The 26,045-nt window shown below is 41.7% G+C and overlaps 2 protein-coding genes across 6 annotated transcripts; one reads left to right on the top strand and one right to left on the bottom strand.

The window, feature by feature from the left end:
• Positions 1 to 19,745: 19,745 nt before the first annotated feature.
• LOC122621304 lies at positions 19,746 to 20,799 on the bottom strand. Of its 5 annotated transcripts, none has more exons than XM_043799131.1 (4): positions 20,639 to 20,798; positions 20,372 to 20,574; positions 20,197 to 20,313; positions 19,746 to 20,140 (listed from the first exon to the last, which is right to left on the bottom strand). In XM_043799131.1, the coding sequence occupies exons 1-4, from the start codon at positions 20,681 to 20,683 to the stop codon at positions 19,930 to 19,932; spliced, it is 576 nt and encodes a 191-aa protein (XP_043655066.1). In that variant the 5' UTR covers positions 20,684 to 20,798; the 3' UTR covers positions 19,746 to 19,929. The 5 variants fall into 5 exon arrangements, with proteins under 5 accessions (XP_043655066.1, XP_043655067.1, XP_043655070.1 ...); XM_043799132.1 differs by having other exon boundaries at positions 20,372 to 20,559; positions 20,639 to 20,792; XM_043799133.1 differs by having other exon boundaries at positions 20,126 to 20,156.
• A 1,199-nt stretch (positions 20,800 to 21,998) lies between these two features.
• On the top strand, positions 21,999 to 24,609 carry LOC122620758 (another transcription unit protein). The gene is made up of 3 exons (XM_043798365.1): positions 21,999 to 22,155; positions 22,225 to 22,264; positions 22,321 to 24,609. Exons 1-3 carry the CDS (start codon positions 22,110 to 22,112, stop codon positions 24,542 to 24,544), a joined length of 2,310 nt encoding a protein of 769 aa, XP_043654300.1. The 5' UTR covers positions 21,999 to 22,109; the 3' UTR covers positions 24,545 to 24,609.
• Positions 24,610 to 26,045: the final 1,436 nt, after the last annotated feature.

The following is a 26,045-nucleotide window of genomic DNA, read 5'->3' as shown; positions in this document are numbered from 1 at the left end:
TTCCGATACAAAGTAAGCCTATGAGATTAGGAGTGTATAAAATCTGTATAGTTATGTTCAGCACTGTGTGCCATAGAGTTTAGATGGGCCCTAACAAATTGCAATGTTTACAGACAATTGTGTGCCGGCCCATGCGGCGTATGCGTCATTTGTTGAGATGACCTCTGATTATCCTGTTACGAATGGGCGATTTATGATGTTCTTTGAAGAACATCGATGTGATTTTTCTTCCCCCATACTTCAAAATGTCAATAGATGATTAACTCGACCGTTGATTCGCATATCCTTGTTTGTAGGTTCATATAATATGTACACAAAGTGTCTCTGATATGTTTTTACATCCTCTTTGCAGCTTATTTATCTAACCCTAGAAAAACTCATCACACGACCATTGTGAGCATGTTGTTTGTGCCCGTGTGTACGTGGTCAGTAAAATAATCACTGCACAATTATTTGTATAACTCATTTAAGTGCTGGCCCAGATGCAGATGACCATGGCTAGGCTGTTGTCGTTGCTGTTTCACTGTCCGCTCCACTGTCAGTTTGTTTGTGTGCACTTTTGTTATGTAATTACCGCTGCGCACGAGCCCTGGATTGGCACTCTGATTCGGATTTGGATTCGGATTCTGACTCTGATTCTGATGCGAACCGGGCGGGCTTGTACGGCCAACTGTTACAACTGTTTATGCTGGCGCTAAACAAACAGCCCAAATAGCCGCCCACACATGGCCAAGGACACAAAGGAACAATGTGGCAGCAGCACAGAGAAGTTCGTTTTCCAATGGAAAATAATATTTTACCTAAAAACAGGGGACATATAAGGTTGCCTAGTTTTAATGTGGTAGCAGTTCGTTTCAACAAAGCAGCAACTTGTTACTGATGGCAAGTTCGCAAAACTGTATCCAATTCTGATAAGGCTATGAAATTATTTATATATTTGTGATATAGAAAATCTTTTTTTGTTAAATGGTAGAAAATATACAGCAAACCTTTTCTCTGTGTGCATCCAGTAGGATCTGTTGTTGCCCCTGCTGGATTTCCTTTAATTTGCCCACTACAAATGCGAAAATGTCAACAGGCAAGTGCGCAAATGCATTTCAGCCGAGGGGTGGAGAAGTGGGTTTGCTGCCACTTCCTGCTGGACTGTTTTCCGTTTGTTACGAAGAGTGTGTGCCTTGTGCTGATTTTTCACGGATAAGCCGGGAAAAGTGCGAAAAGTGAGAAAAGTCGGGCTATCTGGATGAGCTCGCTCAGAGGCTGATAAGATGATTCCTTCGATTTGCATGATGGCCCACTTAGAAAACAATTTTGCCACAAAACTAATCGCAAATCCAATTACTCGTACCAATCAACTGCAATCCCGAGCCAACTGGAACTATTTTCAACTTGTTTTGGCTTGGTTACTGTCGAAATTTATAGTTTTGAACTTGGCCGGGACGACCAGCGGAGAGGAGGGAGACAGTCTGAGTTGCCCATAATGTTGTCGTTAATTTTTACGATATTTGCCAAGTTTAATGCATTTTGCCGATGTTTGCGCACAAGTTTAATGATGGCAAGCGCACGGATGGCCCATCTCTCCGACTTTCTGCATATTTCTTCGTTTTCCTCCCGGGAAAGGACCGCAAATGTAAACTTGCTGACGGCGCAAGGGGGCAAAGGGTGGAGTCGGATGGCAAATGCTTATCATGAAATGTTTCCAAAGCACTTTACAGCAAACCAAAGGGGGACGTGAGGCCGACTAGACAACGCTAAAGGTTAATGGCATAAAGTTTATCTGCAATTACGATATGGGTTGGCAATCAGCCACGCCCCGAGTCTGCAGAAATCCACTCCACCGCCACCCTCTAGTAAATATTTATGGCTCTATTTTAAAATGCACTTTAATGCATTGACGACGAAGCTTGAGGACAACGATAATGGCATCGAAATGGAGACATTTGCTTTATGTGCAGTGAGCTCCCACCACTTTCATCAAGATGAAGATATATCCGTGCGCAATCTGATCTGGAACATCAAAAATGAATTTTAATTCAATTCAATTTAATATTTCTCCCCAAAAAAGAGAGCGACAAAGTTGTCACAACAAACAGTCGGTCCCGCAAATAGAAACTGAAATGAAAATTTCTATTTGTCTCCCAGGGAAATCCAATTAATCAAAAATGCGAATTAGATGGGGCCGGGTCGAAAGGATGTGGGCCCAGTAAACTTCGGGCACAGCGGACGACATCATATTGCATCAGGACGTAGACAAACGATAATTTATCATTTTCAGGACCAGGAAATACAATTGCCGGCGGTGGGCAGGGTGGGCAGATTCCAGTTTCAAGGGTTTTCAGATTGTGAAATTGGAAGCGTAAATGAAAATGTGCAAAAAGGCTTTGCCAGCAGGTGGAAGTGTAGGACTAGGACATGTCCTCAGCCAGAGCCCAGGCCCCAAAGCGTGGGCAAAGCCGAAAATTCTCGTTACATGCAAACTGGCTCAGCCTCGGGGCTTGTCACTTGAGCTGAGGCTGACACAAACATGTCTGCATAGGATAGTTGACTAAGGAAAGCGAACGGACACTCTTTTAGCCAAACAGTAGGGTGGGATGGACTACTGCTGCTGGTCCGCCGCTGGTGTTTGTCATGCAAACGATTATAAAATCATCATTTATCACATTAAGTCACTCTCCCCATCGCTGGCAACAGTCCGAGGAGACGTTCTAGGCTCTGACCCAGACTGAACTCGGTCTGAACTCAGAGTTTATGCCTGAAATAATGACGTCTCTTGATATATGACAAGGTAACCGAAGCTTATGCTCTGACATTGTCAAATATATATAATTTAATTTGAGAACCTTACGGCGCTCACTAATCTTTGTATGATATTGATAATGTGTATTTAATTAATTAATATTCACAGACATCAATTGTATTTAAAATCACTCGTAAAGCTGTATTGATTTGACGTGAATTTGAGTAAACGTAAGGATTTCTTGGGTTCTCCATGTCCTTTTACAAAACTAGGAAAATTTAAGCAACTTTTTCAGACTCTTCTGTATAACTCTAGAATTAGGAATCCCGCAAAATCCCGATGCGCACTTGCTGGACGGCGTCACATACTATATGACGAACTTTAACGAAAGAACAACTTTAGCATGACATGGGAATACGAATATATGTACTAAACATGTTCCATTGCACACAGCCCACATCGGAGGAGTGGTCCTTGAAGTCGTATTCCCATTCGTATTCACTGCAAAACAATGGCGAAGCGAAACTATTTCACATTGTGGAGAAGCGGAGGAAATGCAAACGTCGCACTTAAAACTCTCGAATATCCTTCGGGAACCCTTCAATGACATTAAGTAAAAGTAATTTTCTAACTGCACCACTTTCTTTTTCGCCCATCCTCTGTTTTTTCCATTCTCTGTCTATCTTTCGCTCTGCTTTTCTTGGCCCAAATGCAACTTTCACTTTCGGGTTCGTGTGACATTAAATTTTACGTGAATTGCTTCATCTTCTACAAGTATTTTTTGCACCTTGGGCCGGCTACGCGTTTGTCTGTGTTTTCTCAGCTGGAAAACTGAAAATGTTGCCCGCTGGCGGTTGGATAAGTTTTCTGAAAGGGGAAACCGAATTACGTGGGTCGCTTCAATGCCAGTGTTGAGAAGTGCTACATAACAGTTTAATGATGATGGAAAAGGGGAAAGATGTTAACATGAACGGATACTAAAGTAACTTTGAAATGGTTTAATAAAGTTACATTAACTCGATTTATTCAGTATTGGTAGGAACACAATTGCCATTTAAGCTCAGTGTTGATAAGCGTTATATGTTGTTGATACTCACTAGAGAGCAGGAATTTCGATTCTAAAAACTGATCCTACAAAGTATCAAAAGACTCTTTACTCCGACTTTTTTAAATAACTATTTTTTGGCTTTAAATACAGAAGAAAAGTCGGATAGATAAGCAATCGCTGGTGGAAGGGGTGGGAGCGTAACAGTTGAGTAAGCCTGTCAACATGTCAGTCGTGTCCAAAAGCAATTTGTCAACCAGTTGTGATTGGCAGCTAAAGCGAGGCAGAGGACCACTATCGACCACACTTACACACACAGAGGCACAGATACAGATACAGATACAGATACAGAGATACCCACAAATACACGCAAGCACCTAGGAAGAGAAACCGGAAATTCGCAGCATAAACAAAATGGTGACACATGAGCCGAAATGCCCAACAGGCTTGTCAGGAGCTAAGACAATCTCCTGCCCATGCCATCGACTTATAAATTTGATTGCTGTCGCCCTGATGCTGAAGTTAGCGCAACCGAAGCGTACACAGTTAATATTCAATAATGCACAAATAGATTCCTGGCAATTGTTATTACCTTTCTGGCTCCTTCCAGTCCGAAAATTAAAGTTATTATGTAAGCCACTTTGAATCAATATCTTGTGTAATTGGCTGAATTGATGGCCTCTATTGTAAGGTAATGTTGTTGATTCTACGTATATAATTGAATTATGTGAAATGCGCTTACGTAATTTAATATGTCTATAAGCGATTTTGAATTGTTATATCATGCAGATCTAAATTACATCCAATAGGACATCCAATAGGGCTGACCAAGATTTGCATTTTAATATAAAGTAATACCAACTTATCAGCAATGCTTGAAGTACCAAAATATGCTGATAAAAAACAAAAAACTATGGAAATGAAAAACTTTATAGCTGCTAAAAGAAATGATATGGACGTGCTATACTAGTTAATATTAAGGTATATTCATAGAGTGGCTAAGAAGATAACGGTCCGTTTTAACGACATCCATTATCTTCAAGATGAGATGGAAAGCAGCTGAAGTAAATAAACTATTTTCTAAACTGTCTGCTTTTATGGCTACCGATAAAAGCGATAAAAAATGTCATTCTTTCAACCATTGAGTCTTGTAGCTGTCACCTCTTTTTGTCAATCTGAATAGACTTCCGGGGACGCACTGGCAGTAGAAAAAAGAATGGCGCTCTTGAGGTGCAAAGCATGGACATAAAAGTGTATGGGGTCAACGGAAAGTATCGAAAGTATAATTAGAAAGTGGGGGGTTGTGATACTGAAACTGAGATTGCACGACGTGGCCATAGAGGAAATTGAAAATCTTTAGAGTGGAACACATTTCAAAAATTAATTTAAACTTTTCCCACATTTACTCATTAGCAGCAAGTTTTCGACCAAATATATTAGAAGAGCGCAAACTTGTAGCTCAACAAGTTTGCCCGAGAGCGAGAGGGACAGCACTAGGAGTGGGAGCGAGAGGGGCGAAAGCAACTAATTTGCCTGTGATTTGTGTGGGAGGCAGCTCCTTGCACACTTTGGGCCAAGATTTATTCGAGTTGGCCAAAGTAACATAATTTGCAAATAACGGCAGCGCGAACGCAAAACGCCATGGCGGCCGCCATTGTGCAATTGCAAAGTGGCAAAAGGGCGAAATGGCGAAATGGCGGCCAAGTTAGGCTCGAAAAAAGTTGCAAATGCAAAAGAGAAATGATTTAAAAACTTGGCTAGCTAGGTGGGAGTTCGAGTGTTTGGGCCCCCTGAAGTCAACAATGACCCCTCCAGCCACTTTTGGCGGAAGTTCGCCGTAAATAACTTTTTTCTCCTATTTTTTCAACTTGAAGCGGGAGAGCAACAATGGCGCTCAGTTGCATTAGTTGCATAAACCAAGACCAGGCTCAGACTTCACAAAAGTGATGGCCAAAACCCTCCCCTCTCTTCACCCTTCCTCTCTCTTTCTCACCAGCTTTCTACACACTTTTCTTTATTTTTCGACTGCAGTGAGACCATAAATCATGCACGCGCTGCCTTTTGGTGCTAGTCTGCACTTGAGTGCGTGTGTGTGATGGAGTAAATTTTAAGCCGATTTCCGCTACATGGCCGAAAGCCATATATATGGTCGTGAGTGTGTGTGTGTGTGTGTGTGTCGCATGTTGGCCATCAACGCCATTGCGGTCATAAAGTTCACAATAACAAGGCAAACAAATGAACAGATATCGTGATTCCGTTGTCAAAGTTTATGGGGTCGAAGTTTATAGTTAAGAAAGGCAGGAATATATCGAAGGGTTCAGTTTTCAACAAAATATTGACGAAGGGCGTGAAAAACACAGGAAGAGAAACAAGTAGGACACTTTCTACTAGTCCTCAAAAATGTACCAAAACGTCTTTTGCAAAATTAATTTTTGATTCTAATATAACTTTTCTTCTGGCATTACTATATGTCTAATCATTTTTAGGTTCTGATAAAACATGATAAGTAATTAACTTTAAAGTAATTGTCATTTCATCTAAGTTAGTTTAGGCGTAACACAAATTTATTTTTCATGCTACAGAATTTTTGATTCCCGTTTGATTTCAACCCTCTTCGCAGTCAAGAAAATCAAATAAATATCACACATACGACGCGTGGCCATCAGACATGCCGAGAACCATATAATTTTGTCATTTCTACGCCCAATAAACAAGTCTCAGACGAGGGTCAGGAAGTGAAGGACTGGTTTTATCATACATCGCACAAGCCCACATCCTCCGAATGGGTCTTGCGATGCAGAAGAACAACAAAAATTTTAATAGAGCACTTAATGCATAAAATATGAGCGTCAAAAGTTGCCAAGCCCGGCGCAGGCGAAAACCACATCGTTCGGCGAAAAAATGCCATAAAGCAAAATAAAACCGCAAGCAAGTTGCGTGCATCATGGCTTAAACGGAGGGCCCAATAGGATGTCGCCTGCAGAAGAGCGCAGAGCGCAGAGCGCGGCACAGCTCCAATTTAATTGCGTTCCAAATAGTGTAAATTGAATTTTTAACACCAGGGCACTCCTTCTTTTGGGCGCAGACATGCATAGTTACACGCATGTGAACACGGTGCTTCCCGGACTCCCAACTTCCGACTCTGGAGTCCTGCCGAGGGCGGGGCTAAGCGGAAATTAAGTTGTTTCACACGCAGCCAGTCAAAAAGCCACAGGAGCCACTGCGTCAGCACCACCCCGAGAATCTGAATCACTGCCACAGCCATTCCCATGGCCCTCCGACCGACTGACTACTGAACCGGGTACAGCGTCTGGACGGGATTCCGCTCGCCATCTTGTTATGTGGCTTGTCGTCCGCCATGTTTTATGCCCGCGAGCCGGCAAACAATTCACTATCTTGGAGCCCAGCACGTTCCGCGCCAGCATGACGGTCATGTCCGAGTGCGAATAAAAATTGGAGGAAGTCTTCTGGTCCTGGAGGTGACAAATAGTATACTCTGCTTTGAATCTTTGACAAGTTGCTGTCCCTTTCTGTAGTCACTTTGCTAAAGGTGGTGGTTATTTATTTAGGAAAAACAGATTAAGGATGTGGAGGGGTTTATTCAATTTGGTATACATATGATTATCAATTACACCTAGATAGGCCCTAACAAGCCTTACAGTAACATTAAAATACCCTCTAAAAGAGTATTTAAAAATGAAATCGTCGAAAAAAGGGTTCGCAGTTCTCTCGCCCGACTGGCCGTTTCTCCATTCTCTGGCCAGCGCCGCTTGCTTTATGCAGACAAATGGGCTTTTAAATTGCTTGCGTGTAGCCAGCTGTCTGTCTCGAATGTCTTGGCTGTCTGGCCTGTCCCACATTCATCCCACACCCCCCCTGCCACACTCAATCCCCCCGCCATTCTGCGGCCCTAACGCATTTACATGATGATTTGATATATGAATCGCTGCCGCACAATCAATCAGCGCCTTGAATGCCGAAGAGCCAAATGCCGAGCTAAGCTCACATCGATCGCACAGTAATTGTCTTTGACAATTTGGTAGGCAGTGAGGGGTTAAAGATGCTCGCATGAGGTGTCAAAGGACCCACAAATTAGACCAGGGATTCAAAGTTAAGCGGAGTAAGGACTGCAACCATAGGGCTTTAAAAGCTTGAAGGGGAACTGTAAAGTAAGTAAACAATTTTTGTTTATTCAAACATCAAACTCTTGACAGTCTCCAAACAATCATTTTTGGTAAAGTTTTTTGCTCATTTTTGGGAACCTATATCCCTTTAATACGATGTACGCCACCAAATCATTTAAGCACTCAAATAATTGCTACTTATTTTTCAGTCCCCATCAAAATGATAACCCGCAAACCGATTTCCAGCACATTATAATGGCGACATATAAATGCCGTAAACACATAATTATTCCAATTGAATCGCAAATCAGAGCACGGACAGCGGAGATTGCTACACTTGCCCACACTCGTCCACCTAGTGGGATGTGGGGAAAATTGCCGTCATCAAATTGGTTGTCAGCGGAACCGCAAAATGTTGCAGGATCCGCGGGCGGATAGGAAGGAAACCTAATGCTTCCGATGGAGCGGCCCAGGGCGAAATTCGCAATCCGTTGGAGGACACGCAACTCGCTTGATTAATTGCGCCCGGTAATGTGAGGCATGAAAAGCGGGTGGGCGCCGTCCTGGGAGACACACCAGGATTCCCATGGCCTTGGCCGTACCGAATAACTAATTCCAGTTGGCTGCATTTGCCACTGGCTTGACTGGAAATCATTTGATCTGCTAACAATTTTTATTTATTTTTTTTTGTCTGGGGGTAATTTAATTTGAGGACCTTGTCCAGGCAAACGTGAAATGCCTGGGGCATTTGGGCGTGCCAACAAGTTAAGGCGTATTAATCGTCATTCGAGGGCCAAAGGACAGACACTCATACCCGCAGTTAGAGCAGCCGAAAAGAACAAAATTGAATGCTCTGAAAAATGCCGGAAAACGAAAGCAATTTTCCTGTACCCCATCCACGAACACTTGTGCCTCCCTTTGACTTTTCACATATATTCGTTCGCAGCCAGACTTTTATTGCAGTTGCTGTTGTTGTTAATGGTCAGTTATATGGCATTGTTATACTCAGCAATTGCTTCATGTTCAGCGGTTGTAGAAATAAAATAAAGGGCTTCCCACCCACAGAGGCCAAAGAAAAACAAAAACCAATAAAACAAAATGGGGGGATGGGCAATGGGCTGTGGGCAGTGGGAAAAACGCCGATGTAACCAGTCAAGCCCTTTGTGCCGCTATTAAATAAGGATTAAACCTATAATGTTATTTTAAAAATCCCTAAAAAGAGAGCTAAAGAGAGGTGTATTTATATGTTGATCAAATGTTTTACTTGAATTGTGAATTGGCAGTGAATTAAATAGATGACAACTTGGTATTGGAATAAAATTAATAAAATCAGTTTACGAAATGCATTTTTCTTCAGTTCTGTTTCGGTAGTCTATAGCTTCGAATAACTTTCTATTTGTTTCAAACATACACATAAAATCCTTTGTGCAGCAGACCTCATTGTTTCATTCAATTCTTTACTGTAATGTGCATGTATGGTTTATGCCTTTGTTATGAGCATTTTTGTGCCTTTTGTCTACGTCATTGATGCCTTCTACTGTTTCACTCCCATTTGCAAACAATAAGCCACTCAAAGTTTTCGCTACACAAAATAGAATACCAAAATGTCGATATATCTTTTGTTTTTAACTTGAACACAGCATATTTTGGTTAAAATATCAAGGGATTTCCATAGGGAACCCCTTTAAAACGCGTTCAGGTTATTCCAAATGCCTGGCCAATTTATCAGTTGGGGCCGTGACAAAAGCTCAACATTTTCTGACAGTCATGACTTGCTGGAAAAATTAAATAAAAATGTAAATAATTTAATAAGAGTAAAACAGAAACGAAGTTAAACCAATTCCGAACCCACCGGATACCACCATCATCTAGCATTATGCAGATATCGCGTTATATACCCATATGCAAATGTATTTATGCATTTTTAATATTGTTTTTACAAACAAACTTTTGCATTTGCCCTGAGAGCAAATTTGTCTACCCAATTGGCCAAACAGAAATGTGAAAAAATGTGAATATGGGGGAGAACTTTTTTGTTATTTGCTATGTAACGCATTTTCCAGTTGAACAAGGCAATCAATAGAAATGCATGGCCAGAAAAAATTATTATAAAGAACAACATCAGAAATATGGCTGCGGGGCTGGGAAATGGAGAGCAGGCTGAAAAGCATATTACAAAAGCCAAAAAGTCTCCGGCCCTTTTGGCCGACATATTAAAAACGCTTTTTGAAATTTCCACTTGACCAAACCAATTAAAATCATAAATTTTCAGCGCCTGTGGTGAAATTTCATTCAAATATAACAAGTCTTTTTGTACTGCTCTCCTTTTTTACGATATTGCAATATATGCATGCAGATAAATTCTGGGCGGCTTCCAGTGGGCGGTAAAAAAGAAGCCATGGATATATCTGGGTTTCATATTTTTCGGTTCTGTTGGTTGTGCGAGCTAGTGCGAGCCTGTGGGTGTACACAAGGCATTTTAAAATTTCACACCAGAGCGCGAAAAAATGGCGAAAAGTCTCAGGCAAATTTCACTTATAACCCTTTACTTTAATACTCATAGTAGTATAGTATGCACAACGCAGGAGGATATGTGCAATTTTGTTCGCTAAACTTCGCACAAAAGGAAAAGGACAAAGCTTACAAACGAACTGAGTCCACATACTTTAGGATCTATAAATCAGCCAGCAAACAACAATGTTAACTATTTAACCATTCTCTGACACATATATGCATTTTTTGTCACCTACTCCAAACCCCAAAAATAGTCATCGAAAATGACCTTTAATTAAAAAAAAAGGATTGACTTTGGTTCCTTTTTTTAAATATACTTCCAAAAACAATAGAGAGAATTCTCTTATAAGAGATTCGCAACCGAAATGTGACCTTAAATCATTAAAAATTGCCTATTCACACATGCAGCAATTACAGCTTTATAGGGGGCATACATGTGTAAATATATATACAACTTCCCTTTCGGGCAGTTTGGTCAATACAAATTGTAATAATTGTTTGGAAAATTGTAGCTCTTAAAAATACATTCCCTTTCCCACTTTTTTGCTCTCCGGGGAGAAAAAAAGGGCTGCGTTCGTGTTTGCAACTTCCGGTTCGACCACTCACACAAACACACATACGTTTATGTAGTATTGGTCGCCATATTGTTTTCGGCATGTGCATGTTTTTGATGTCGAGTGGCCGTCTACTTGAAAACAATTTTCTCTGCGAGTGTGTGGGTATGCGTATGTGCGCTGGTGAGTTTGGGACTTTTTCCGAGTCTGCCAACGCAATTCTGTTGTCGTCCCTTTGATTGTTCGATTGAGCCCGTTTCGGTTTGAGCCTTAGTTTCAGCTCTAGCTTCAGCATTTGCTTCTGCTGCTGCTGTTGCTGTTGCTGCTGTTATTGTTGTTTTCGACCCAATTGCGACCATGGCATCCATTTTGTTGACGTCGTTATCAATTAAGCGACACGTTGCGTAGTAGCCAGGCCACAGTTGGCGTCAATTGACTGAACGAAATGGCCAAAATGGGCAATGAACTATGGGCGGGGGCGAGTGGTTGAATTGTACAGGGTCAATTGGACCGTCGAAGGCGCATAAAAACAAGTTGCAGTTAACATGGACAGGCCACTTTCATCTCCCCCATATAGCGTTATTGTCCTGTAAATAGCTGTTGGCTGTGTCTGAGCGAAATATTACCCGTTACCGGCGTTGATTCCACTCGAAATAATTGAAGTAAACTTCCAATAAGGGAATAAGTAATGATCATAACGCAGCACGCTATTTATGGACCTGATAGCGGAATCCAGTTTCTTGTAAGGGGAATGGTGTTGGTTTCATCATTGATTTAATACTAAATTAATTGTCAACGGCGTTTAAATTTCTTATAAAATAAAATGTACAGTAAACCAAAAGTTTGCAGAAAGTTATTCATAATACATAGTATTATTTGTGTTCTATAAGCACTTGTCTTCAGTTAAAGATTAACTAACTAGTCTAACTATTTGGTTACACTATTTTCGATAAATGAAGTGCCAAAGTTGAAATTGGCCCACCTATAGAAGCGTACCGAGGGGCTCGCCAGTTAGTTAGAAGTGTGTTACCAAACACACGCACAATTATGCATGTCAAATTAAGTGCAAATCCGCCCAAGTAATAAAACCTACTGGGGTGACAGAAGACAGGGGAGGAGTGTTGAGGGCGGGTCATAAATCTTCACGTTGCTAGTCTGGAGAATCAGCGAGCGGTAACTAATGATGTTCATAATCGGAGTGGCATGTAAAAGGATAATGGCGAAGGGCTGATTAACAAGGAAGGCAAGCCACAACTTCATTTAAGCTCCCTCGGCACACTTGTGCGCTCTGTGTGTGTGCTTTTGTGCGCTTATGCTGGTGTGAGTGAGCCGGAAGTGTCAGTAGTGGACGCCATTAATTTAGCGGAAATAAACAAACAAAATCAACGGGGAAACAGTAAACCGCAAGAGGGCTGGGGGAAGCGGGTGAAGTGGCGACTGAGAAGCAGGCTGAAATCTCAGTACTTGGCATGTGCTTGTGTTTGAACAGGATATGCTCGTGCTCCGCTTATAATTGGAGCATAAAGTGAAGCTGTAAGAGATGTGCAAGGCCGTAAAAAAGGCCAGGAAGTGGCAACAGAAACCAAAACCCAAACCGAATCAGAAAAGGGCAGCTGAGAAGGAAGAACAGCGCCAGCAAAGATACATTTACAGCATGGCCTCGTTACACACACTCAGCAAAAGAATTCTAGAGTCTCCCCCTATAAATAAAATCCCCAAGCGACTCTATTTCTTTTTTTTGGATCCTGCTATACACGGCAGAGTTAATTTATGACCTACAGCCATACACATACAGAAACACAGATTGTTCCTCCACTTAAGTGTTATAGCCGAAAAGACTTTCCAATGCCATCCTGTGCCGAGTCATGAATTTTAAGTAACTCTGTCTGCCTGCCTGCCTGCCTTTGTTTCTGGGCCTTTCCGTTTGCGTTCTTTTCACAATTAATGTAAAATTTAATTTGGCTGGGCTTGAGCACACGTTGCGTGTGAAAAGGGAATGGATAGGGCCGAAATAAAAAGGATTCTCATATAAATATTTTACTTGTCTGCCATGCGAAAACAATTAAAAGCGGTTAGGAATTGTAAGCAAGGCTAAGCCTAAAGGAAAAACTTGTTTAAATGCTTACCACCATGCCGATAACTTGAGAAATAGCTATGTAAAAAACAAATGGCAATTAAGCTAAGCCATATCGCAAGAAATCAAAAATCATAAATATTTAAATAATATGATTCAATATAAAGTATTGTTACTAAAGACATTGGTCAAACTTACTCTTCCATTGTTATCATATTCATTTATTTTAACCGTAAGCTTAGCAAAGCTCTTGAGACTTGAATTCTAGCTTGTGTTATGCCAGCCTTATGTCTTTTTTCATGCTTATGAACATATAGCGTCCAATTAAATTTACGTCTGCCAAGTTATTGCTCACGTATTTATTAAATATTTGTTTTGATTCAATTATTTCATTACGGAATGCAAACACTATTAACTCTGTCCCGGCATTTATATTACATATTAACTGTGACCGAAGCAGCAACAACTACATACGAGTATGTATGTACACAGTAATGTTGTGGAGCCCGTTGAAATCCTGGTCCATACAGACACACTTATAGTAAATTGAATGGGCAATTGTGGTTTTCTATTAAAAATGAGTGGGCTTCTCACACAAACTGCAGTGAGTATGGAAACCGCACAGGCACATCGACAAATTCCGTTTCTGCGTAAGTGTTAGCCAGCAATTTTATGGCTTTGGCTATTATTTTACCATTTTTTTTGTTTTTGTGTGAGTGTGTCTGTGTGTTTGTGTGTTTGTCTGTGTCTATAAATATTTATTACAGTTTTGTTGGGAGCTAGAAGATTGAATAGGAAACGCTGCAGCAAGGCAGTTAGTTAGTATATGTAGACAGACATATACTTGCGATGACAGCAAAGTTTGCCGGGACCTTACTCACCCGATTTGGCCCAGACTTCCCAATCAATTAGGCACACATAACTCAGAGTACACCAAACCCACATCAGCGCACCAAATTGCTGATTCAATTGTGGATGCGGGTCAACAAATTTTTTTGGGGTAACGAACGGTCAGACCCAAGATTTCCATTCAGACTCGTGCCACAAAACTTTGTACAATTCCTTGTGTAAATAAATTAGAACGCAACGCGAGCTGGGGAAAATCACTTTTAATTATTTGCAAATAAAAGGCGTCCGAACTCTTGCAATTAAGAACCAAAAAGTACCCACCGAAAAATGAGCAAATCATAATGAATAAATGTCGCTCCGGAAGTGAGCGGAAGTCTGGCCAAGAGTTGCCCTCCTCCGTTCGCCATTACATTTCCGCTCAAGTAACGGGATTTATCAGGAAGGGTTGTCGCCGGGCTTATTCCTAATGGGAAACGCTGCGTGGCATAATAAACCGTTCGCTTCTTTTCCCTGCCTTTGTTGTTGCCCTGAAAGCGTGTTGACTTTGTTAATAAGTTTAGTAATAAGTTGCCGGCCAGGCCAAGGGACTGTCCAAGGATATAAACAAACCGCAAGGGCATAAATAACCTAAGAATACGGCTAAAAAAGTGCGGTGCAAATGGGAGTTAAGAAAACTGATTATTAGGGGCTAAGGAAATACCAAAGAAGAGAAGAACATTTGTTTCTGGTCTTAAAATGTCCTTGGTGTTCTGAGTTTTAAGAATGATCTAAGATATAAACCCTAAGAACACGGCTTAAAGGATTAATCAAAACTTTTTAGAATACTTACTATCTTTTTACCTATTCTGCAACTGCGCACCTCTTCTGATATATGCCCCTTTTTCGAGCAGCAAAAAGAGAAAGTATCATTTAACTCTCACCAAACCGCAATACCGCCATCCAAAGCCAAAGTTCCAGACTGTGCAAAAACTAAAGAAGAATGAGGAGAGCGGCAAAAAAGATGATTAATTTACGCGTCCATTGGTCTATTCGTTGTCCTTCCTAGGGACTGTCGCCCTCAATGGGAATGGGGCCCATTGTTTGCCCAGATTTACAAAAGCAGCCGAAACTTAATTTGATTAACTTTGAGTAGGTTTTTTTGTCGTCTTTGTCTTTCCGGCTTCGGTTCATCAGCAGATGAGATGCGAGCGGGAAAAGTGGATAGAAGAGGATTGGATTGGTGTGATGGTGGCAAAAACGGGCGGCCGAAGTACAAAGGATGGGATGAAGGCAACGTTGACGTTGATAATGATGTGGCCAGCCATCATCAGCGCTCGTCCGCTGGCCATAAAAAGTTACAGACTTTTAAGTGTCCTGCGTTGGCATTTTATTTTAGTTTATTGGTTGGCAATGGCAAATGAAAATGCCAGCTGAGAGGAGAGGTGGAGCGTGTTTACGGCCGGGGCGTTCTACATAGATGGGTGCTCGTAAATCGGTATTAGTATACCTAAATGATGTCCACGGCAATGCACAGACACTGAATACGAATCGCGGGCCGAAGGCAAATTGAATGCCAAATTTATTCGAACTTAATTAAATGGCGAAACTTATTTAGAAAGGAAAATGGCTTGAAAAACAAAGTTTGCAACAGCTGCTGCCCTAGCTTGTAGCAGTATGCTCACACGAGCACAAAAGAGGCGCCACATTGAAATTTTCGACTTTATACTTCAAGCTGAAATTTGAAAGAACAATATGAAATGTTGGCTAGAATCAATTCTATTAGTAATCATATAATCGAATTATATTTATGATGTTTTGAAAAGGAGCATGTTTATTAGAACTCAGTGCTGAATTTTAGTTCATATCCCATCTAAAATGATCTTTAAATTAGTACACTATCAGTGTTTCTCATAGTGCTCTTGTTGTTCATATTTTATTCCAACAATATTGAACTTTTCATAACTTAATTAAACAACAACGAGACTGGAATTGCCTTCATATATGCATTAGTTTGAGTTGCTGTAACCCGGGCTAAAACTTTGCCCAGTCTGTGTGGTCTAATGTCTTTGCTTTGGCAATTTGGCTAAGGGCGTTTTGCTGTTCTGTTGGTGCTTTTCAGCTGATGCGATCCTTTCTGTTTCCCTGCTGCTGCGACGCTGTTCTCGGTAATGTTTGCTTTCATTAACATTATTGTTGCTATTGTTGTTCGCCCAGCAACAACAACAAACATTGACGCAACTACACTTCAATGCATTTTGTGCAACAGCTACAACAACACCGCCAGCAACCCCAAGAACAATAGCAACAACTCCGAAAAGCCCCAAAGGTATAATTTCAATTTCAACACTTTACAAACACGCCACAGTTGCGTCATTAACTGGGAAGTTTGCATGCGCGTCTCGTCTGCAGTTTTCCGTCGCTACACTGAAATAATTAATTGCACGCAAAAGGTATTTAGTCGAAATTTTCTGAAGCCAGCTAGCATAGCCAAATAAGCACTTATTAAGTGGTTTCGAAGATAGCCATATACATCTTTTTTATATTACTGCAGACCAGATATAAAGAACTAAAAGTTTAAATTGAACATCGCAAAAGATTACAGATTTAAATATTGCATGTTTTATAGACATTAAAAGTGGCTTGCAAACAGGTTTGTACACTACAAGTTAATGTGTAAACTTCTACGTTGCTTCGTGACTAATTTTAAGACTTATCAAAATAACTTCAGAGATACTACTATTCAAAGATTTTGAATAGCCAACCAATATATTATTTTTAATAAGTTCAAATAATTTTTGTAGTGCCTCTGAGTATTTAAGTCCGTATCGCTACGTGGCACTAAGTGCGCTGGCTGACGGAAATGGCCGAAAGCAACAACGGCGACAGCAACAACGGCGGAGATGAGTTCAACGCGGCGTCAGGTGCAGCAGCACGATGGTCGCAACTGCAACTGCAGCAGCAGCAGCGAGAACAACAAGCTCAAAAAAACACTTTTCCAGTAGTTTCTGTTGTTTCATAAAACTTTATTGTTGCATGTTTGTCGCTTTGTGCCGCTGCTATCGTTGTTGCTGTTGCTGTTGCTGTCGTCCTGTTGTCGCGGCTGCTGCATTGCTTCGAGCCATACATAAAATCATTTGTGCCACCCCGCCCTCGAGCATTGACTAATGCTGACACCCCGCCAACACGAACCCCGCAGCAACGGCAGCAGCAGCAGCAGCAGCAGCAACAGCAGCAATAGCAACTGCAACAACAGCAGCAGCAGCAACATTACAACAGTTGTGGCCCATTAAGTTGACGCTTTTCCGTTGCATTTGCTGTGACATTCGTCCCAATGCCATCGAGATGCTATCCCGACTGTCTGTCGGGGGCGTTGATAGCCATCTAACTGGGCGAGCAGCCACCAAGCAAAGTGGAAAAAGGCCACAGTTCCGCTTGGTTATACACGCCAACCTTCAAGGTGAGTGGGGATGAGAATGGAGATGGCTGGCGGGGAAGTGGGGACGGGCGAAAGCCCTTGGTGTGCACTAAATCGATTTCCAAGAGAGATGGACCAGGAAGGAGGGAGAAAATCTATTTCAGTCCTGATGGAATAATCTAATTTTTAATACCGCTGCATAGCCATTCGTCATTTGCTTATTCCCTTGCATACAGAAGAACAGACCGGGTGGGCATACTAGCTTGTAGACCATCTTGTATTATATCATATTTTGGCCTACATAATATGAAAGTAAATATAGCCAAGTAAACCTGTTAAATATACGGATATGGCCATTTCAACTTTAATGGATCTAAAACGTTTCTTATATACTTTTAAAAATCTAGTGTGCCGTTTTGTGTTACGAACAACGGGTATGAAAATGTTTGTTTTGAGTAAGAAGATTTTATAAGATGCCTTAGATGCCTTATATTATTGCCACAACTTGGATTTGTAGGATAATTAGAGACTTCTGGCTCTCACCATCGATCTGAACTAAGCAAGAGAAGGGAAGACAATTCCATGACCCGCCTTATCCTCTATTTAAGCGCCAACTTCGCATGAATTTTACAAAATGCAGTTTCTCTTAACTGTTGACAGTGCTATTGTTTTAACCGCTGTTGTGCCATCATAACTTTTATAACTTTTATCTACTTGCACCATTTCTCATCGACTAAATGCTGCCGGATGCACAAGCTGCAAAAACACCGCCAAACAGGATTGCACATTTCTTTTATGCAGTAATTATTTGCGGCACTTTATTGAATTCCGAGCGGCAGCGGCAACCGAAAACAGCCCGCACAACAAGTCCCGCCCACTTCCGCCCTCCGCTGGCAGGTGTTGGCTTTCCATTCCCCGCCCCTGCCACCAACCGTATCCTTCGCTTGGCATTTTCCCCGAGCGCTTTTTCCGCTTCGATTTTCCCTCTTGTTATTCTTTCCCACACATCACTTGCTCGCTTTGGCTTCTTGCTGCCTCATCGTGATGTTTGCCTTGCTTTGCCCTTCCAAAAGTGCAGCAGAACGCTGCATACTTTAAGGCGAAAGTCAACCGCAAACTGAATTCCGCCTTCGACAAGCGCCATCTTGAAAGAGCGCGATTCTTGGCTACTTTTCAGTTGGATTTTTAGGAGATGAGCAATTGGCTGAAAAATATAAAAACAAGAAAACTACGCGAATAGATTTTACAACGCTGGCGTAGTTGGGAGGTATTTTATAATAAAATAATGGTCAAAACTACATTTAAATGTGTTTAATTTTTATAACCTATCCTGTATTTTGGTTTATTTTGATTATTCAAGCAGTTTAGTTGTTGACTAACATCCCAGTCGTAGGCGTTTTGCATTTATGCACTTATATTATTTTCTCTGACTCAGATCCGTTTTGCTACTTACTTTTCTAGCCAAAAATGTGCCAGCACTGCACGTGTAGAAACCCAGGGTGTGTTAATCTTCGGCAATCTTAATGCGGATATATTAAACTTATTTTTACAGCATTTCTCTCGGCGATTGCTTAGCCCCCTTAACGATCTGGATTCTTTATTTTCATATACTTTGTATTACTTGTGCCGCGCACCCCGAGCCCTCCCACACTCGCATCCTGCCAGTTGCTCAGATTTCGAAAGCGCGATAAACTAACTGCCTGCCAGCCCCACCCCTGGGCGCTTTTCAACACTGGCGGAGAGACAGTAAGTGGTGCAGTGGGTGGCATTGGGAGGTGGGCTGATGGAGGGTGGTGATGGGCCATGTGTATGTATTTCGCAACTTGAGGCGCTTGCCACTTCCGCTGACGGTCTATAAGAAAACACCAACACACTCGCTGTGTGGGGAGGATAGTACTTCTCGACGCTTTCCATTTATTTTTTTGTATATTTTGGGTTTTCTAGCACTTATTTTAGTTTTATTGCTCGGCATTTTATTGCACAAATTTTAATATTTATTTTTGCTGTTGGTTTATTTTGCACTATGCCTGCAGGGCGCTTCCTGTGTGTGTGTGTGCATGTGTGGGTTGAAGTGTGTTTGTGTTGGTTTTACCGAAACACACACTCCCACGCACACACTTAGAAACGTGGGAAGCTTTGTTTGCTGTCTGCTCGCGTTTAGTTAGCGTTTTTCTATTGCAGCTCCATTTTAATGTTTAACAAACTTGAATGGCGCAGTTGAGAGCTCCAAACAAACAGAAAGAAAATACAAACGATTTCCGCTTTTTTCGCCTTTTTCACATCGTGTTTGCCCCTTGTTTTGTGAAAGAACTTCTGTGAAAAAACTTTTGTGAAAATGATTTTAAACTGTTAAAACTGGTTTTGTGTCTTTTTTGTTTCGCTTGAATATTTATCTCATTTGGAAAAATTGTGAGTTTTATAATGACACTCAATGAGAAGTCATTCCATGTCATTATATTGAAAACCCGTTTATGATTTACTGGTTTAAGTTTTGTATATAATTTAGACAGTCACCACTGAATTGTGATACCAAATAATAATTTCGATACAGAATTACACGCAACGGGTAAACTTTTCAACAACCAAACTTACAAACTAGCGAATTTATCATTATTAAATAGATTTGCCTGGGAAATGTGATTTAAAGCCAGGGAAATCTGGGTCCAGGTGGAGGTGGATAATAATAATTCAGATGCTGATAGTGCTGAGTATTGCAGTGCATTTCGCTCGGATTATGGGTTCCCGATTGAGCGGGTCTAGCAGGATATTCAGGTTTAGAGCTCTGCAAATTTGCCGAATGACAATAGTGGTCGCCACAGCCTCTATGCAGGGCCCCAGATCCTTGAGAAGCGCTACAGGATAACATTACTTTAAGCAATAGACCAAATCCCTTATCTCTCTTACATACTTTGTAGCAAACCGGGGACTACCTTTCAAATATCGATGCTGAATCGGTGGTGGATTTCCATGAAACCTGCACAGACCCACCATTCCCGGTTGCGGATAGGATGGGGCCTGCACATTACTAGAAAGCTTTAAAATATCGACTGCGTCTGATACGAGAATGTACATGCAACACTTACTTAGTAGCATATCGCTGATTAACTTTTAAATTTCGATCGTGTGATTTTGCATTCCCATAAAACCTGGACGGATTCCCCTCCATCATTCCTGGAGGCGAATGAGTTGTGGCCTGCACAGTCCTCGGAGGACTGTTCGTGGCCATTATCATCATTTTGCTAAAATGATCACTTCCGTAAAGTCTTGCAAACTGCTCAATGCTTTCCTGTTAGCCATTATACATTCTATATACTATACTTAATTGCAAACATTTAATTGCGAGTTCTTACATCCGGACAAAAAATTCCGGGTAGCCGCACGCCGCTGTATTCCATGTTCTAATTTATGAAATAGTTTAAAATTGTTTAATTTGGATAGTTTAAAAACAGAATTTTGGAGTGGATTTGGCTTGTTGTAATGGAGACGAAAGCCGAAAACAAAATGGCAATTTTTGACAGGAAACTTATGGAATTGAACCAACATTTGACGTAGTTTCCTTGGCATGTATTCATTGAAAGGAAAACGAAGATGGCATTTAAGCGCAGATACACTTTGCACTGCAATTTAATGTTGTATTCAGATCAGTACATTGAAGTAAGTCACTTTTATTAATTTGATTACCATTCATCTGACCTTTCAGTGCCTCTGGCCAAGTTAAGCGTTAAACAGTTGACAGGCAATTATTGCACCCGCATAAGGACATCAACTACTCGGCACATTCGTTTAATTCTCCGTTTATTAATTTACGTTGAAAATCCTTAACGACAGGTTCATATTTTTATGGCTGCCACGGCAACCTCATTACCGGCGACTTGTTGTAAATAATTATTTGCGGCTTACAAGCATTTTTTGTGCCCTTAGCGTATGCGGAATTTATGAATAAATCATTTGATCCGCATTCGCCAGTGGCTGTTCTGCTTTCGAGTGGATGACCTCTTCGCCGGATAATATGCAATATGCATTTCCGTGGCGCCACAGATTCGCTGGGCAGGTGCTTGCCGTTGAGTTTTAATTAATCGAAAACTCATAAAAATATTAAAATGCAAAAAAGCACAGGGCTTATGCCCATACGGCAATTCCAGGGCCATATCGTCAAGAGTCGATGACGAGTGGGAAATGGCGATGCATGTTTTATTGCCCGGCATGTGGTGCCACATGAGTATGAGTGGGCAAAAGGCATGAAGCGGAGAGGTTCTTGCTGTCTGCAAAATATTAAATTAAGGCAGAACTTTATTTCTGCTTTTATAATTGCGCATAATGTGTCGTGGCTCGACTTTTTCATTCTAGATCATTCCATCTAAGGACTTTAATCTGAGAAAATTATCCGCTTACCAGCATTGGTAAAACAATAATCAAGGCAGAACACTACAGTCGATTGCCTCAACTATCAGATACCTGTTTTCTTAGTAGGATTGCTGGGAATTCTGAACATTCTGAACACAGACAGACAGATAGATGGACATGTCTAGATCGGCTCGCTAGTGATCCTGATCCAAAATATATATAAGGTCAGAAAAGAATTATTATGTTTATGGACTTAACATTAATCTATAATTGCCTACCAATTTTAAACCCAAATCTAAGGGGTTTAACGCAGCACTGATTGTTAGAAAAGCTGACAACTCCTAAATAGACAACTAAGTCAAACAATCGATAAGTCAAGTCACCTGGCTCGGCTGTCATTACGCAAAAAATTAGGTTTTTCCTGTGAGGCCTGCGAATATTTTCATCATTTTTATTTTTCGGTATACTACGCTAACAATGGTTGACCCCGATGTTCACCCGGAATACAAACAGCTGCAAATAGGTTTGAAGAAACACTATTCTCTAGAATGTTACTAAATATTAATTAACTATTAACTACTGTTTAAATTAGGGGATGAATATAATGAAAATAGCCATGTATTCTATAGAAGGTAGGTTTAGATAAATATATTCAGCTGCCTTTAGTAATCCCACATGGGCTTTTCAGCACCCCGCGGAACATGTCGCCCAGCATTGAAAGAGATGAAAATTACACCAAGCCAAGTCATCACATAAGCCGTTCACGTTCCCGTCGACTAACAACAAATAGTGTTAATGCAGATATAAATCATCAAACTGATCGGTATGCTTGTAGTTCTGAATCTGAAAAATCTCCATATGATCTGAACGCACAGACATCGTCGCCGATAAGTGGACAATCAGATGTAAAAAGTGCCACCTTGAGCTCGAGCACAAGATCTATTTTCAGATTCGGAAGCTCTGGCTCCGAGTCAAAATCCTCAAGTTCAACATCACCATCTTCGTCATCGTCGAAGTCAACTTTGACACCAAATGAACAAAATGTAGAAACGAATGTCAGGGACACTTTGCCCTTGATGCAAGGTTATCCAGGACCGAAATCTATTAACTGCAGCAACCCGAACTCTTTTTTCATTATCTCCAATGAAACAATACGTTCGACAAGTCAGATTGGCGGCATTCCGAGCTCTATGGGAGAAAGGGATGACCAGGGTAGTATCGATTCTGAACTAATCCATAGCCTCAGGGAATCAACTTCACTAATTGAACTCAAAGACAATTCCAATGCGATCATTGACGAAGATCATAATCAAGAATGTAATGTATTGGGGAACGTATTGCCTACGGGTCCCGTTTCTTGTTCCCACTTTGATTGCCAACCCAAAGAAAGTATCCCAGCTCTTACGTCCCAGGACGAGTTGCCTACACAAATTTACAGACGAAGCTTGACACCAAGGTCGAAAGAAGTAGCAAATGGAGCAAGTAATGAAAAGGAACTAGAACTCCGCTCGATGCAATATTCTTCATCGATGATGATAGAAAATCAGCAATATGGAGAAAATAATGACATCGAAAATGATTTGCGCCCATTTCAACATTCATTAGTTTTACCGTCACCATCCAAAAGTATGACTGAGATCTTAAATCCCAAGGTCATTTTTACGCCTAGAAAAGGGCCTTTCAGTCCCAGCTCTAACGAATGCCCAAACTCGAATTCAGAGTATAAATCAAATGGAGGCAATTATAGCCAGGAGAAAACTTTGTCCGCATTGCGATATAGTACGGATCCAATGGGATCCAATGACGCGGTGTATGCCTCTTCTGATAGTCTCGATGTTGTTTCCGATTTCGATGATAATCCAGAGAATCAGCAGCCTGGTGGAAAAGTAAATGCTGATAACAAGTCGCCCGAGAAGGAGTTGTTCTCCAACAGTAGAATGCAAGTTTCGCAAGTTCTAGATATATCCCATTCTGTAGAAGGCGAACAACGTAAAATGTTTGGAAAAGAGGTAGCAGTTAAGTTTCAGTCCAGCATACCAACTGATAATTGTGAACTTCTTAAAGGCCCAACTCATTTTCTGAAGATGCCTTCTTTCATACCCGTGGAATCCAGGGCATACGTGCCTCAAACCTTTGAGAATCGCATGACTAAAGACGATTTAAAGGACGAACAGGCGCGCGAGGATTTCATAAATCGTCTAAAGGCAACTGTTAGGTGGCGAGAGGACGAAAACAAAATCAAGGAGTCTAATTCGAAAATTGTTCGCTGGTCCGATGGCAGCGAGACTTTCCATGTGGGCGATGAGGTGTTCGATGTAATGCATCACCCGGTGACCGATAACCAGAACCATTTGTATGTTCGCCTGGCCAGCTGCTACCAGCCTCAGGGATCGATCAAGGATAAGATGACGCTGCGTCCCATGCTGGACTCCAGTTTCGGGCAGAGTCATGTCCAGGGCTTGCGTAATCGAACCACCAACAAGCCACAAACGGGGTGCGTCAAGGTGATAATGGACATGGGCTCCAATCCCGAGCAGGATCAAGAGCGGCTCATGAAGCAGGAGCTGGCGAAGCTTCGCCAGGAGGAGCGTGGAAACCGGCGTGAGATGATCAAGAATCGGCATTTGAAACGTGGCAAGCCCAACCAAGGCTCAGATCGCAGTGTGGCTAAAAAGTCAGGGACTTTCCAAGAGGACGATTCAGTGGAAGGCGAGGCAAACTCTGAGGACGAGGATATGGATGAAGCAACGGGCGCAGAGGAAGCTTCCGATGATTACATGGACGATGGACCTTCTTGCAGCACACCGAAGTCCAAGGAGGGAAAGCAATATTTTTCCGAAGACGGTTTTCCGATCGGAGGTGCTATCCGCAAGGCCAGGCGGTTGGTCTATTCCGATTTAAGCTCGGACTAAATATTAAATAGCCGCTGGATACGAATCTGAATAAACATAAGGCATTAGCCAGCCCACAGCAAAGAGTAGAGTAGAGCGTAGCTGCAACTGATAATTAATTAACAATTTCTCGCCCCCACGGGGCGTACGGCCATTGCCGTAATTAGGGGGCGTGGCAGCAGAGGCACTCATTGGTAGCCTGCGCAGAAATTGCTTAAGGTCACAATGGGGTCGTGATTGCAGCGCGGAGCACTCTAACCCAAATGCCATTGTCCGACTGCCAAACTGGCCGGCATTCCAACGCCCAAAGCAATTAGTGGTAGGTGCATTGGATTGCTGCCTGGTGTTTTTGGGAGATTGGACTCGTGACTTGGTGGGTCGTATGTGGATTTTGGGGCGGCAAGTGGGTGGGTTTCGGGTCAGCGGCTCAGTCGGATTCTGCTCTATGATTCCAACTTGATATTTGTCACCGCCCAAAAGCTGACTGCACCACAGGTAGCCGAAATAACAAGAGTTCTAAGGTTGATAAAAATTTGAAATCGATTCAACTTTACATTGAAACAGTTGCTCATAATAAATACATTTTCTGTTAATTATGAATAGAATTTAAAAGTTTTTCTCGTTAAAAAATAGTTTCTCCTTGAGTCAACGTACTTCACTGCTTTTGAAGGAACATATACGGTTAAGCTCAGGGCATAAGTACATGAATAAAATAAAACATATTGCAATATTCAATTTTTAAGACATTTTTATACACGTTGCTCGTAGCAAGGGGTATGCTAGATTCGTTGAAAAGTATGTAACAGAATTAGGCGTTTAAGTTCTTGATCAGGATGTCCGTCTGTCCATATGCATGTCAAGATGTCGGGAAGTATTCAAGCTAGAAAGTTAAGATTGATACAGAAGAGGCAGTTTGATTCAGAAGACTGCCTCGCCCACACTAGCGTACGCAAGTCTCCCAATATATAATGCATTTTGTGCAGTAATTAGATTCATAACATTTTATTTTCCTTCAAGCCTCTATGCTTAACTTTCCTTTTCAGTTAACACCAATCATAATGGGAGACTTGAGCTGTGATGCCTATTAATTAACATTGGACCCAGCCTTATTGATTTTCGAAATGCATTCAGTCATGATGTGGACGGAGAGAGTTGTATTTGCTCATTTAACTGGTGAAATTTGATCAGGAGCTCCTGGAACTTATGGGCTTGCATGCCACGGGGGAATTGCGTGTCCTGACAAGGCTCGTTTGCTTCAAAGGCACATAAGCTCATTACAATGCCAGTGTCTTGACGTTGCTGCCTTCGCATTTGGAGCAACGCATTCGAATGTAACCGAGATATACGCCCCCCCCCACATGCTATGGGCCATAAACTAAACTGTCACGGATTTTCGGGCTGGGCCGAAAATCGAGCAGCTACACGACACGCCCGTAGGCCAAATATCTTGCACACATATTTGTCGACAAGTTGGCAAACTGTGCGGGCGAAAGGTGCAAGTGGGTCGGTGGCATGTCAGCCT

Source organism: Drosophila teissieri, chromosome 3R, assembly GCF_016746235.2.
Source record: "Drosophila teissieri strain GT53w chromosome 3R, Prin_Dtei_1.1, whole genome shotgun sequence".
In the NCBI taxonomy this organism is placed as follows: domain Eukaryota; kingdom Metazoa; phylum Arthropoda; class Insecta; order Diptera; family Drosophilidae; genus Drosophila; species Drosophila teissieri.
This window is presented reverse-complemented; position numbering and strand designations above follow the sequence as displayed.